This window comes from Ascidiella aspersa, chromosome 6 (assembly GCF_963924565.1).
Source record: "Ascidiella aspersa chromosome 6, kaAscAspe10.2, whole genome shotgun sequence".
In the NCBI taxonomy this organism is placed as follows: domain Eukaryota; kingdom Metazoa; phylum Chordata; class Ascidiacea; order Phlebobranchia; family Ascidiidae; genus Ascidiella; species Ascidiella aspersa.
In genome coordinates, this window is record NC_139452.1 from 16,662,617 (window position 1) to 16,677,709 (window position 15,093).

A 15,093-nucleotide genomic window follows, 5' to 3' on the forward strand; every position below is an offset into this window, starting at 1 on the left:
CCTAAAGCCGATAAGTTGCAAAAGTAATATTACGTTGTAAAACGTTCTGGCCGTCCACAAAATGCGCTATAGGGTTACTTAAGGTCAACCTTAGGCCAATATTCAGCGAGGTTATGCAGTTATGCGCAGCGTAATTGTCAACAATTCGTTAAGTCAATAGTAACTTTGTATTATTTGCAGTACATTATTTGACTGCATTACAGATCACGTTAGTTACAGATCATTGCTTAAGACTTCCGTGTGCAGTGTTGCATTGTACTCACTATTGGCAAAAATACAAGTTTTGGCAACAACCTGGACAGTTGACATATTACAGTTTACACAACTGCTTCAAATGACAGTTGTTAAGAATGTTAAACACATGGGAGATTTTTTTTATTATATGTACACATGTTAGAAAATTGTTTGGGTGATTTATTGTTGTGATTTTAGGCCCTGTAGAGTAGATAAGATTAATCCCTTCCCCAAACAAAATCGAGGATAAATAATTTAATAAAAATATACTAGGATTCGTTATTCTGGATTCGTTATTCTAGATTCGAAACCTATTATTCTAGAATACCTTGGGATTCTACTTTGAACATCCCTAGTTACGAACCACTGGTTTAGGACATTATACCAGTGGCTCTTAACCGTTTTAGCTTACGGACAGGTGTGGGGCACTTGTTTTTCAGTTTAGCCCTGCACAGGTAACTTTTAAAACAAATTTTGTAGACCGGTGGACCAAAAATCAACCAAAAATGCAATTACGACAAAAGTATGCAACTTAAAAGCAAAGAATGGAAACTTCAATTCAATGAGCAATTTGCTGATCTCTTTTTTGTATCATACATGTTATACGTGTTTTTTTTAAAGTGTTTCAGATACAACTGGTCTTAAAGTTAACATTAAACGCGTTGTAGCTTACTTTTAAACAGTTGGCCAAAACACTTTTGCAGCATTTTGAAGTAATGAAGTTAAAAGCAGACCATTAACTCATTGTTACGTCACAATGCTGCAAATTACGGATCTGGCGAAGTTCTAAATTTGGTGGATAAGCCTTCAACATCTTGAATTTTGCAATTGAGATACAAAATTGCAATATATTTGGTGGACCAGCAGGAAAGTTGACGCAGACCGCCACCGGTCCGCCGACCGGCGGTTGAGAACCACTGGGTTAGATCCATTTTGTTAGTTTTATTGAATATTAAATTTACAGTTAACAAAACATTTTTTTTCATACCTTCTTTTATGAGTTTAATTTCATGTTGCTCACTGGCACCAGTTTGTGTAATTTTGTTTTCTTTGTTATTATTATCTGGGTTTGATTCACTTTTAGAAGAGCTTTCTTCTGGTATATTGCCAGGGGGGTTAAGTTGTTTATTATTGGTATTAAAACTTCTCTCCTGGGCATATTCTGCATCTCCTTGTTTGTTGTTCTCGTCTGGATAGTTGTGGTTGAGTTCTACATTTTCAGAATTAATATTGTGCTCATCAAGTTTGGATTCATATGAATTTATTGGATCCGCCGGTTCATCCAATTTTGTAGTTTTATCAGTTTCATTTTTTTCAATTCCAGTGTCAGTTGGACCACCTGTATCCACTGAATCAAGTTGATCATTGTTTAAAAAAGGTGACTGTGACATTTGTTGCATCTCAACATTCTGAAGGTCAGGGTTGTTGGCCAAGACTGCATCTTTTTCGTTTAAAAAATTATCATGAGTGGAACTAAACGCTACCTTGCTGTTAGCATGAGATTGTTGATTTATGTCTAAAGGTTGCTTTTGCTGTGTTTCTGTTGTTTCTTCATTCGCATTGTCATCGATGTGGTTAATGTCTGTATTTCCTTTTTCTGGCGACACATCAATAAGCTCTTTCATATCAATAGACAGAAGAGGGTTTGTAGTTGTCAATGTAACAGCATCAGTGAGGGTACGTCCCTCTTCATTTTGTTTACCATTTGTCTGAGCAGGTTCCTTACTAAGAATAGGTCTGTTTTGTTCATGTTCATTTTCATTTTCATTTTCATTTTCATTGCTATTTGTTTTTTCTTCAGTTACAAAGTCATTTTCCATTTCTGGAGTAGCAATTAATGGTGGTACATCAACTATTGTGGGATTTTTAGAATCATCACTTGAATCAGCATTTGTAGCAACGGTGTCCAACTTTGGGTCTCTTGACAAATCTTCTATTTCTGGTAAATTTTGTGATATTGTTGAAGGTGGTACAGCTCCATCAGTTCCACTGGTTATTTTTGATGTACTTTTATCACCTTGTGAAACGTTTTCAGTTGAAGCATCCCGTTTTCTTTTAATTGTAATTTTCTAAAACAAAACAATAATTTAACTCTCACATTATTTTATCAAATGAATAAATATGTCATTTACCTGGTGGTCATTTGATAAAAATGGCAACTCTTCAGTTTCCTCATTTTGACCGAGAAATTCCTTGATAAAATAGAATGTATTATTAACAAAGAAGGAAAAATTAACAAGAGGCCAAATTCAGGTTCAAATTGTTATAACATAGGCAGTGATATCAAACAGAAATAACAGAAAAAATAACACTGTATCAAGGCATATGCATTTGCAGAAAAACTTTGTTAGCATTAAGTAACATATGGATCTACATTCTCAAATGTTTCATAAATTTCTTACAAATGTATGGTTTGATTAGGGATGTTCAAAGTGGAATATAGGATCCTAATATCCAAATCTAATTTGGATTTAAGTCCAATTATGCCTTAAATATTGACTAATTGACACCTTTATATTGTGTTTGTTTTAACTGAGTAAATACGCCAGTGGCAGTTGGATTAAAGTCTGTAGCGGTGGAGAAACAATTACTGTCATTGCTTTAGCCATGTTGTATGGTGTCGGCGTTTTTTCGGGCGACCCTTAACTTGCCGATAACTTTTTGCCTAAGCCAATATCGTGTGAGCGGCCAATCATAGAATGCGAGGTGCAGAGGAGTGGGCGTTAAGTTGTAGAAGTAAAATTCCAATAAATATGCCAAGGCCCACAGGGTTATAGCGCATCACAATTTAAACATGTGATTTAAATGACCATTGTTTAAAATGTAATAATTTATAATTTAATATTTTGTTTGTAATATCGACAATTTAGCAAATAGTTGGTTTTGTCACTAAAGGGTATATTATGAATAATCCACACCAAAAAATAGAAGGTAAACAATTCATTTAAAAAAATAGGGCTTACTGGGATTCAATATTTTTAATTTGTTATTCTAGATTATTTGAAACTTATTATTCTAGAATACCTTAGGGTTTAAACTTTGAACATCCCTAGTTTTGATACACTAAATTTAAATTTAAAATGATTAATTGTAGAAATAAACTGAAGGTAACACTCTTGGAAAAATACATAATTAGTGTTAGTACAAATAAGACATGTAATGGGGTTAGTTTTTGACCTTCACCTTTATATTCACAACCACTGAAGGGTTTTGGTTGACAAGCACATATTCTTTGACAAACGCACTGGGAAAGAAACCAAAATGCTCACTACCCATGACCTAAAATTTAATTAAAAAATTCTTTGTTTATTATACTTTAACTTAACAGGATGATAACTGGCAGTTAAAGATCTAGGTGATTGACAGTGCTTATGCTGTGTTTTTTTTTGAGAAGTTAAGATGTCAAATGGGTATGTTTTACCTGTATTTAAGTTAGCTCACCCATGCTTATGCATTTGCAAAACCAAAGGTTGATTATTAAGCAATGGTGTGTCAGGTTTTTTAATATATACAACAATCCAAAATGATAAAACTAAAATGAAACATATCAACTGAAAACATAAAATTAAAACAAATAAAGAGTAAATGTAATGCATTTTTAAGAATTGTGCAATATGAATTGTGTAATAGCATTTACTGAAAGGTGTCTATTGCTATGTGTAAAATCACCAAGACAAAATGCTGTTTTAAATTTAATATTCCATTGACACTACCAAAGACTTAAAACTTGCATATGTAATAACAGTGGTTATCAACTGGGGTACTGGAGGAAGTATCAGGAGGTCCGTGCACATTTTTTTAAACACTTCCAGATAAATTTTATTAGCTGGAACATATTTTTCCCATTAATTTCAATCTTTAGAGTGATATTTGTACAGTATTATTTAGTTTCTATTTATAAAAAATATATAAGGATTCTAATTATTTCAAGAGGGTCTGCCAGGTGAAAGAGTTTTGAGAATCACTGACATATTACTCATGAATTTCAAACAGAAATCTACTAAAAAATTCTGTTTATATTAAAAAGTTTTAGTCAGTAAATTATATAATATATATAATATTAAAAAGAAAAAAATATTATTGAATTGTGTATATATACAGGGTGTCCCAAAAAATGTATACACAATAAAAACAATTGTAAAGTAGTGTTTATTTAAAAATTTTTTATTATAAAAATGCAAGAAAATCTGTAAGTATAACTTTTTTGTTTTGCTTGTTCTTAAATCGACGTCCACTGTGATCACTGCTAACATCGCCAAGCAATAGAATTGTACACATAATGAAACATTTCACTTGGTATTTGGGTACAAATAAACAAAAAGTTTAAAATTTATTAGCTATTTGCATTTATTTAAAATAATATAGTCAAAATGCTCGAAAAAAAAAACAAAAAATTATACTTGCAAATATTCTTGAGCTTTTATAATAAAAAAATTTTGACCAAACACTATGTTTACAAATATTTTTATTGGGTATACATTTTTGGGGACACCCTGTATATGACATTGTTGTGTTGAAACACTTTTTAAGGCCAAAAATTCAATATCTGACTTCTGTGTCATCCACAAACACAGAATTGAGTTTTATTTCTAAGGAGTGAAGGCTCAAGGCATAGAACAATCACAAAAGCGGAGCTTTAAAAAAACACTAATTGATAGCATACCTGTCCTCCCCAAAGATCTGTTTGTACTCCTGCCTTCTTCCCTTTCACCAAAACAACATCCCCTCTTCTTAATTTAAGAAATTTATTGTCCCTTGGTTGATAAGCCAGTTTTGCTTTTCCTTCTGATATCGTTTCTGTTAAAATCATGTTTTTATGTTATGCAAAAAAACAATACAAACATATGCTTATAAGAGACAACAATATTTAGGTTTAAGATGAGGGTGATTCTACAAATATAAATATTCCAGAAAAAATGAAAACGCGTTTCCACTGGGATGAGGTAAGATATTATTCTTTCCAATTTCTGTACAGTACCAAAAATCTTGCTCAGTAACTAGTTAATGAATAATCTTTAAAAATAACTTCAGTTATTGCTTTGCTTTCCTGCATTCATACCTAATAACTTTTTCTGAAGTTCTTGATCCGTTTCTGAATGGTTTCTGAACACTTTCACCTGATAATTCAAGTTTAATTTTTAACTGTATTCCATTCTAAAACAATATTTAACACTATTTTTGGTTATATGCTGTCTTGGAAAATACACCTGCCTAAGTATGAGACAAGCTCAGCTGGTGAGTTATTTAACTACTGCCTTTAAGTTGAAACTATCGTTGAGATCAAAAGTTTGACACTAACTAAAGTACCCGTTAAACTATAAGCCCTAATAGCTACATTGACACAATAATTTTATTGGTATTTGTTTTTTGAGATACAAATATTATTCAAGTTTCCAGCCATTTTATTTTGGTTTCTAATTGCTGTTTGGCCTGCTAACTTGGTTGACTGAACAGATTACTATCTTGTCTATTAATGAACAATTGTGGAAAGTTTTATTTATAAATAATTAAATTTGCGAAATGTACACTACTAATCCCATGGGTTGCCTTGGATATTAATTGAGTGGCAGCAAATAGGATATATGCTTCAAAAAAATGAGCAATGTTGTGAGCATAAAAGCTCCAGTCAAACTTTCACAGTTCAAAACCAAATTTGTATCTATTATTGTTTGACTTTTTGCACATGCTATAACAAATACTTTGTTTTAGCAGATACATATTGTCCCTAAAATAATATAACTTTAAATAGTTTTTTTTTTCACTTTTAAGGCACTTGTTTGTTGCATACTAATGATTCAGAACAAATGCTGTGCAACTGCTATACCTAGTTATCAGTATCAAACATCATTTTAAAAGTACGATTTAAAAAATAGAGTTCTTTATGTATAATATGCATGCCTGAATTGATAAACACTTCAATGAAGTACACCGAAAGCCATCGCAGACTCACCGAATCTGTCGATCTATGATGCAAGCAGAGCAGACTAGAAAAACAACTAGCCTGCAGTGAGGTTCGAACTCACGACCTCCGGTCAAGCCGGGACCGTCGCTTTACCAACTGAGCTATGCAGGCTCAGAAGGGAACGAGTCGAGAAACAACCACACTTCAATGAATTGTGGTATAATTGTGGTTCAATTTTATTCACAGTAATATTACCAAAATATGATTTGGGGGTTTATCACTGAACTCTATTATGCAGTGCAGCCACAGATATAAGAATCATTTCTAATTTGATTCAAAGTTGTGCTAACTACACCTGTATAAATGTAATGTAGCCTAGCCCTTTAGAAGAAATAACTATTAAGTTCTTTAACAAAAAAATAAAACTTATAAGCATCATAGATTCCAATAAAAAAGCTTACCTGAACAATCTCCATCAACACATTTCATTGTTTTACCAAGATTTGCATAGCAATACACTTCATGGTAACCAAAACATAATACAAAAATTAGGACAACTGTAATGCCTGTTTCCAAAACCATGTTGATAGTTGAACTAAATGCTCATAGTTAGCCTACAAAACATTTAACATTTATATTACTAGGATGTCTCAGTAACAATACATGCACTTTTATACACAAAAGTCAAAAGTGCGTGTATTGTTTAGGAAAAACATAGAAAAAAATTTGACCTTCGAATGAGTCTTTGCAGAACTACAGAATAAAATGTAAGTACCATTACATCCATTAGAGACTATCCACCAATTAGGATCGCTAAAAGGGTTATCATTAAGGGTAGCCCTTGGGTTCAAGTGATGGTACTATTATATTTAATTCCAGTGTTTTGCATTGTTTTAACAACATTGAAAACAACTATAAAGCAGCACACAATATTTGGATTAGGGTGTTGGTTGTGTTTGGGTGAGGGTGAATCAAGTAGTTTTTATATAATAATAATAATTGACTTGCCCAAACCAAAATGCTAACCCGCAGTCCCGCACCCTAACCCAAATAATAATGTGCGCTGTGGTAGGATTCTAGATCAGAGCCAAATGCTTTGTTAGACAGGTAAACTCAGGAAATTTTCCTACTCCTACAAAAAGTCTTCAGCATAACAGGTTTCGATTAATCAATTAAAAATTAAAAACTTTAGTTTTGTGTTACTGGTTCTGTATTGTACAACACAGCTTTAGGTAGATTTTATAAACAAGCAATTCTCCATTAAACGCTACGCAATAAAACTTCCTTTTTTATAGTTGTATTATTGTTAGTATTAACTTTTCACCCAAACTAGTATTAACTTTCAATCAAGTTATGAACAAACACATGCATACCTTACTACTACTACACTTTACCTTCAATTGAAAAATCTTTTCACTTGGTTTCAATATGACACTTTTGTATTATGGCTAATGGCTAAACACACATTTGGTAACGAAATATCAATCTTAGAAGCAAATTGAATCCGTTTGTACCACGAAGCGTTTCGTATCCGGTATCGTAAGCAATCGCTACGCATGAGTAAGATAACTTTCTACGTCATAAATGCCAACCAGCTGATTGCAACTAGCGAAGCAGGATACTTTAGTTATTTTTGTTCAGCTTGCGAAGATATCCTTATGAAGTTGCACTATTTTAAGATAACTAAAATACCTACTTCAACGAAAGTATATTGTGCTATACAACGTAATAGCATAGAATACTATTAGTATGAAAATTTAAAAGAGATGCCGGGTACCAAAAAAATTGCGCCGTGACTTACAAAGCTTAACAAACACTAAACTAGTTACCTATTAAACTTATCGCGTTTCCTCAAAGTATTTTTATTAATTTTATTACACTTTTTATAAGTAGTTGGGTGACGACGAGTGGACTCGAATTTTAAACAAAACAAACGCTTTTTGCACGCTTTGCGCCAACACATTATGTTATAAAAAAACTTTATGTAAACCTTAATAAGTAACTTTAAATGAATATAGCTTTTTTTAACCGTAAATAACGTTTAAAATCCGTACCCTTTTAACAGAATTATTTAAACGTCTGAGTGATTGTGAATAAAATGCCGTTACTTAAATGTCTATATGTAACTTATACATTTATAAAATAAGGTCACACTTATATAACGTTTTACTTATGAACTTATTTTACGTTTATCGTTAAACGTTTAAGTTTTGAAAAAAACGTACTTTATGTAAACCTTGCTGAGTAATGTTTTTATAATGTAATATTATTTTAAATATAAATAACGTTTGAAATCCGTACTCCTTCAACGGAGTTATCTAAACGTTTAAGTTGTGAATAAAATACCGTTAGCTAAACGTTTATATTAAATTTATAAATGTATAAATAAAGTTACTCTTATATAACGTTTTACTTGAACTTATTTTACGGATATGATTAAACGTTGGAGTTTTGACAAAAAACGTAATTTAAACTTTCGTAGGAAACATTTAAATATATTAGTCTCATTTTACCCTATGATAAACTCTTAAAAACGTTTTGATTATGACCCTATTTAACGTATATGATTAAACGTTTATGTTTAAAAAAAAATGCGTTATTTAAGGCGTTTCAACAAAGAGATTTTAATCTAAATCTTAACATTCAAGGTTCGAAAAAAGCGTTACCAAATTGATTTTACTCCACACGACGTCCGATTGGCCGTTATGCGTATGACATCATCACAATCGAGTACAAGTTTGGGCAGCTTTGATGGGCAAAACGCTACATGTCATAATGTAAAACATACTATAAAACGAAAACAATGCGGTACGCGCTAAGCGTGAAAAATTTTGCCTTTACATATGGTTAAAGTTAACAAAAACATAGTTCGACAGGCTCTCAGGACCACATTAGTCACGTGGGCCTTTCCAAGTTAAGCCAATATAAAAACTTTATACCACGCCAACTTTTAAAATAAAGTGCAATGAATGTACGACTATCACGCGGCCCACAGCTACATGATAACACTAAGCTATTCAAAAGTAACTCGCGGCCCAGTAAAAATGGCTGTGCGGTCCATAGTTTGCCGATCACTGGCCTAAAACTTTATTATCAAATATGTGTTTAGGTTAATAGGCTAATTTGTGTGTTTCTTAGCTTCCTTTTACATGTTTCGATAGGTAAAATGGTGGAGTGTTTATTGAATATGCTGCTTGTGCTTGTAATTATAGCGTGTTCGCCTGTAAAGTGTTAAATATTTCACCTCGATACTCATTTCCTTTCGTGGCCGTTCTGGCAAATCCAGCCGGCATTTCGACTCAATTAATCCCCATCGCAGTCGCTCTTGTGCTATATAGTGTCACGCTACTGCTGGATAAAAAAACTACAGTCAACAATGCACGCCTTACTGGCAACACGTGTTTTTACTGCGGTGTAAGCTCTTTTATTGAAAGCGAGCTATGCTAAATTATGTGAATGTACAATAAATCTATAAGCGGCCTGACAGTATGCAACCGTCATGTAGCCCACATGAAGTTACTATAGCATGCAGAGAGTAACTTTCTAGAATGACCGTTTGCGCCAAGGTTATTATGTCTGCTATTTAGGGAACCCATCTAATGTGGACTAGGCGATGTAATTTGTTTTCGCGTTTTTGAGATTAGCACCTTACCCCCTTTTAATTGGTATTCTAGAGCAAAAGACTAAGCAACTAACTGCAGTTTTGCGATTTGAAATTCGAACTGCGTTTTCAGACGATAATTTTCTGCATTATAGGCTATTCAAAAGTGTTTTGCAGTGTTGTTTGTTGTGCTATTTAAGTACCATTTCAGACGTTACATCGTGTCGTACAACCAGCTACCCCTGGAGTTGTCCGTTGGCCGCCAAGAAAAGGAATTCATGAACGCTCTTCGCTCTATTGAACACCACGATTCCCAACACGTGCTGCTTCCATATTGCACGAATGTCCGACGTTCTGCGGTTGCTGGTTGACTCGTGATCGGATCCTGGGAAGATTTTAAAGAAGCGCGGCCCAACGAACTGCTCGGAACTTTTTTCGTGTTCCAGGGAGGAGAGAAATGGTGTAGAGGTCCCACCGTCTGTATTTGTTATTTACTGTGTTCGTTGTGCGTGTGCTAAATGCCTGTTTAAGTCGTTCTGGTATATTTCCTTTCCCTGCATCCTGCTCGCTAACTGGCCAGTTTTAATCCTCAAGACATTCGCTTTGAATGCAACGTTAGTCGTGTCCTTTCTACTGCAAAACAGTCAACAATGCACGCCTTACTGGCAACACGTGTTTTACTGCGCTGTTAGCTCTTATTGAAAGCGAAATATGCTAAATTATGTGAATGTACAATAAATCTATAAGCGACCTGACAGTATGCTCTTTAAATTACAATGGCAGTTTGTTTTAGTTTCGATTTAGTGGAGTCAGATAGCACGGTGGTCATGTCTCACACCTGTCGAAATATACACACTATGTATTATAGATTTTAACTAAAATTTAAGGCAGATTTACAGGACTACTTAACAGATTACGTTTGTAACCAACTACATCACAGATCACGTTTCTTACCAAGCAAATAATTGTTTTTGTGGCACTTCCTTCGTAGGACAAAATATATTCGTTTGACAACACCGGGTTATTTTTTTGTGTGTTTATCAGATAAAATGGCTTAAAATGCATTTTTGTTTTTATTCCCCATTGACTCTATAATTTAACGTTTTTTTCAAACTATCAAGATTCTCTTTGAACAGATGAATCACTTTATGGACCAAAACAAGTGTCCTGACGTTTTACAGTTAATGAGGCAAATTTGTATTTATCTTATTCGGCGTGCTGTTTTGAGCCTTGTATTCCCCAAAAAATAGGCAGGTGTTTGCAATGTAACAGCATTTTGCGGTAAAATGGCCAACTTATTTAGAAGTCTTGGCGCATTTTACTTTAAACTTAAAAGGTTGGGTTAAGCTCATGAACAAAGTAATTGACACTACAGTTCCGGTCTTATGTGAGTGAAAAGATCAAACAAAATGAATAAAATTTTGTTTACTGTTCCTCCAAAAACCACAACAGTTAGTCATCAAAACACCTGTCCCTAATGTGTTGGTTCGTATATGCTCCGTAGTCCGTACCTGCGTTTTTTTTTATGAACTTCATTCAAGCCCCGGGCACGTAGAAATTCTATAAAAAAAATTGTCCAAGGACTTTACTTCCATGTCATTTGCCGTCAATGTTTTAGTTCTAGACTAGTTTACAAGGCATTGAGGCAGCGATCTTGCTAGGAAATCTATAGAAGTTCTGCTACATTCCACCCTTTAAGTAGAAGCGTCAGTCTAAAACTAAAAAAATCACCTCAATGACACAAAAAGTCACGATCGTTTTATTTGTCACGGATGCGCAAAACGCGGGACGATTTCAAGTGTGCAATGCCAAAAGCCTTGAGTGCAACCGCCCAGCTCAAATTAATATATCATAAAAAGAACTGTAAGGCAATGGCAGTGCTCACCTTTCTTAAAAACGAAAGACATCCAATTTCACGGCTAACGGGGGGCTTTCACTTTTTAGCAAAGTTAACCTTCATAGCATTGGTGGGTGAGATTTTGAAACCCTGCAGCGCATCACGGGCATCCTTGGCCTGTGATTCCACTTCGAACTCAACGAAGGCAATGTCGTGACGACCAGGTACTAAACGTACCTCTTTAAAACCCACAAATCTGCGAGCAGAATATATTTAAACCCCCATAAATTGTGGGTATTTAAAAGTTTTTAATACATAAGTATATAACGTAATATTCGTAAGGTAGCAATCTGGCGCTTTTCCAGGTTGTAAGGTATTTACCATTTTTTACGGGTAGAAGAAACGTAAAAAAAATGCAATACGCAGTAAAAACGTAGAACATTACAGCAGCCCACTTTATGCCATAGCAGACGACTCGATACGTGAATTAAGGGCAATGCTACGTACCTAGTCAAAAAAGCCGTGTATTTTGTAATGGCGGTTTAGCGCTGTTATCGTAAAACCCGCAACCGTACCGCGTTCTCTGGTGTGGTTGTGTTAATCCAATATATGCGACTATTTATTAAAAAATGCTTTAAAATGCTGCTACCCCGTTAGTATAAAAGGTTGATCATATATTTGCCAAAATAAAGAAGTAGGTAAATCGAAAGTTGTATTGATGAAGTAATGAGTTACATTTCAGTCTAATTTTAGTCAGATTCCAAACTGTACCTGCTAAAAAGCACAGAAAGCATTCCTTCCTGAGTTTCCGCTGGTAGGTTGGTAAGAAACAGAATGTGGTTTGGAGGATTGTTTTTCCCATTATTGCTATCAACTTTACTTCCTGAAATAAAGAGTTTGTCGTTCAGTAGGGTTTAGAGTGTTTATGTGACTATTGAGCTATCTAAAAGAAGTAGAAATAGATAAAAAAAATTGTGCATAAGATGGCACAAAATGTGGATAAATTTGTTTACAAGGCACTCGAAAACACTTTGCTGCAATTAACAAGTAGACATTAAATAATGGACAGATTTCAGAAATAACTTGCCGTCAGTTGATGTATCCATTTGTTGCACAGCTTTAGTCTAAAACAAATATAAACACTATAGTTTAAAGAAAGCATGATGAGTCATATATAAAATTATTTAGTCACTTAAGTGTAAGTTCTTTACATTTATAACATCTTGAAATGTTCAAGCAATTCACTTATTACGAACAAGGAATATTTATCTTTTAATGGGTGCATTGGGTTGTTGGGTATAAACAAGTTAACAATTTAGGCTTATTGATGGTTTAAAGCATTTTACATACATTTAACTGTTTGTTGAGATAATCCTAAAGATAAAAACATTTTGAACAAATGAACATATCTAAAGAATAAAATAGAAAATAAAGTGCCTTCTTAGATTCCTTCTTTTTCTTCTTCTTTTCCTTGGTTCTTTCTTGAAATGTACCCTTCATTTTTGAGACAATGTCTGAATCTTTTTTTGAATATGCCAAACGCTGTGAAATAAAATCCTCTAAGAGTAAAATCAAACAGGGAATAATAAAGGGCTAAATAAAGAATTTTACAGAATTATTTAAATTATAATTGGACTTTTTTGAAGTAATCATGTTGAAAATATTATAAACTAGGTGATCATTATGTGCAATACATTCTCTTAATATTAACCATTACTAGAGATGTCCGATACTTGGACATTTTATTCTGATATCGATACCTGATATTTTGGACAAAATTTATTACAATGTGATCTCATATATAACGAGAGCATTAGTTATTATGCTAAAAAAGGCAAAATAAATAAAATTAAATTGTTGAAATGTAAGGTTTTTTTCAGGTTATTGGTTCTAAATTAAGTTAAGCAGTGAAAAATTTAGTTACCTTGGGTTGTTACCTTGAAATATGTTGATAAAATTATCTTTCAAGATAAACTAGCTGCATTTGATAGCAAATTATGGCTGAAATTTTTATATTTAATAGATATCGGTTCAGCAACGATACCATCCTGGTATCAAGTATCACCTACGATCCGATATAATCAAACACTCTTAAGCGCTACCCTTATCTAAGCCCAATTCCATAAATCTGTTACTCTCAAATCAAAAACATCTTTTTAAAAGTTGCAAAATCAGTTTTAGGCCAGTGAGTTGGTCCTGTATTTAGTCTTTAACTATTAAGCAGACATTCTCAGTGATTGTTTGCAGTAGTTCTGACAGCAATCTCTTACTACGGATGCTAAAAAACCAAAATTTTATTAAGTACACCTTTAACCAGTACTTCCCAAGCTGCAGGGTGTAAGGGTTTGTCTGGTTTGTGGCAGGTGGTAATTGTTTACAATTTTACCAGTCATACCCCATCAAAAGGATTCGTTATTCTGCTTTTACCATCCCTATTGATGACATATACTTATTACCATCAGGGGCGTATTTTATGACTTATCCAGAGGAATATTAGGGGAATTTCACAAGTTGAAAATTAGAACGCCCCCCCCCCTTTTTTTTGGATTTCTGGATACGCCCCTGCTTACAGCTAATAATTTTGTAGTAACTATCTTTACATAAAAAGGCGACTTTGAACAGTCGCACAGTCACACTTAAACCACCTTTTTTGCCTTTTTTCCCTCAATGGCCAAAGCATGCAAAACATTGCTTTAATCAAATAGTACAACATTTACGAACAATTGAATTTTCTGTAACAAGTTTTTTCCAAACAATTTACAGTAAGATAAATCCATACAAAAATTATGACTGTTAGATACTTTCATATTTTAATCACTTTAGTTTTGAATTTAGACATAGAAGTACAAGTCTTAAGTGAACCAACATTTATTGCATTTTAAATTGCTTAATAAAAACGCTTGACCTTAATTTTGCACTTTTAAATAACAAGTGTACAATCCATCTTCTTATTGGGATCAAAAGAGGTAATGGTGTAAATGGATGCTTTATACAGAACTTTATTTAGTTTTGGATACTTTTGGCATAAATCCGGGCATTCTCTCCAACAATGTTAAGCAACACATTTTAGTGGAATAAAATAAAATCATAACCATACTTACCATTGGTTTGTCGTAGAAGGGAAAGCCCTGCATAGATCTTAGGGCATTTGTGGCACTATTAATATCCTTAAAAACAACAAATGCTTGGCCCCGCATTTTTAATGTCTTCATGGCTACAATCTCCAGGATTTGTCCAAATTGAGAAAATATGGCATATAAAGATTTTTTAAGTTCTATAAAGCAAAAATTATTAACATGAATATAATATACCCTTCTAATAGAGTTCACAATGATCTAACACTTTATATCACATGTATTTATCTACATTCATTTGGTATAATGTTTAGCACACAACAAAAGTAAGATGCATACCTTCTTTCTTTATCTTTTCATTAAGATTATTGCAGTAAATTGTATGGTTGGGTTTAATATCCATTTTGAAAATTTAGCAATGTAACATCACTTATCAACAAACCTA

General features: G+C 33.4%; 2 protein-coding genes across 10 annotated transcripts in view; both read right to left on the minus strand.

Annotated features, from left to right (window-relative positions):
• LOC146140510 (uncharacterized) overlaps positions 1-7,662 on the minus strand; it is a 34,553-nt gene extending 26,891 nt beyond the window's left edge. For 4 of the 5 annotated variants that reach the window (XM_083392974.1, XM_083392972.1, XM_083392973.1 and 1 more), the window contains exons 1-6: positions 7,531-7,662; positions 6,598-6,750; positions 4,898-5,031; positions 3,418-3,513; positions 2,367-2,426; positions 1,223-2,303 (exon numbers count right to left, since the gene is read on the minus strand). In XM_083392974.1, coding sequence (XP_083249100.1) covers positions 1,223-2,303; positions 2,367-2,426; positions 3,418-3,513; positions 4,898-5,031; positions 6,598-6,718 — 1,492 coding nt within the window. In that variant the 5' untranslated portion in view covers positions 6,719-6,750; positions 7,531-7,662. The remainder of the gene's footprint in view (positions 1-1,222; positions 2,304-2,366; positions 2,427-3,417; positions 3,514-4,897; positions 5,032-6,597; positions 6,751-7,530) is intronic. The other variant, XM_083392971.1, reaches the window with a different exon arrangement.
• Positions 7,663-11,480: 3,818 nt separating this feature from the next.
• On the minus strand, positions 11,481-15,092 carry LOC146140511 (U1 small nuclear ribonucleoprotein A-like). 5 transcript variants are annotated; one of them, XM_083391267.1, is made up of 6 exons: positions 14,988-15,092; positions 14,676-14,848; positions 13,012-13,116; positions 12,662-12,698; positions 12,346-12,457; positions 11,481-11,830 (listed from the first exon to the last, which is right to left on the minus strand). In XM_083391267.1, exons 1-6 carry the CDS (start codon positions 15,049-15,051, stop codon positions 11,671-11,673), a joined length of 651 nt encoding a protein of 216 aa, XP_083247393.1. In that variant the 5' UTR covers positions 15,052-15,092; the 3' UTR covers positions 11,481-11,670. The 5 variants fall into 5 exon arrangements, with proteins under 5 accessions (XP_083247393.1, XP_083247397.1, XP_083247396.1 ...); XM_083391271.1 differs by lacking the exon at positions 12,662-12,698 and having other exon boundaries at positions 12,346-12,469; positions 13,005-13,116; XM_083391270.1 differs by lacking the exon at positions 12,662-12,698 and having other exon boundaries at positions 12,346-12,481; positions 13,005-13,116.
• Position 15,093: the final 1 nt, after the last annotated feature.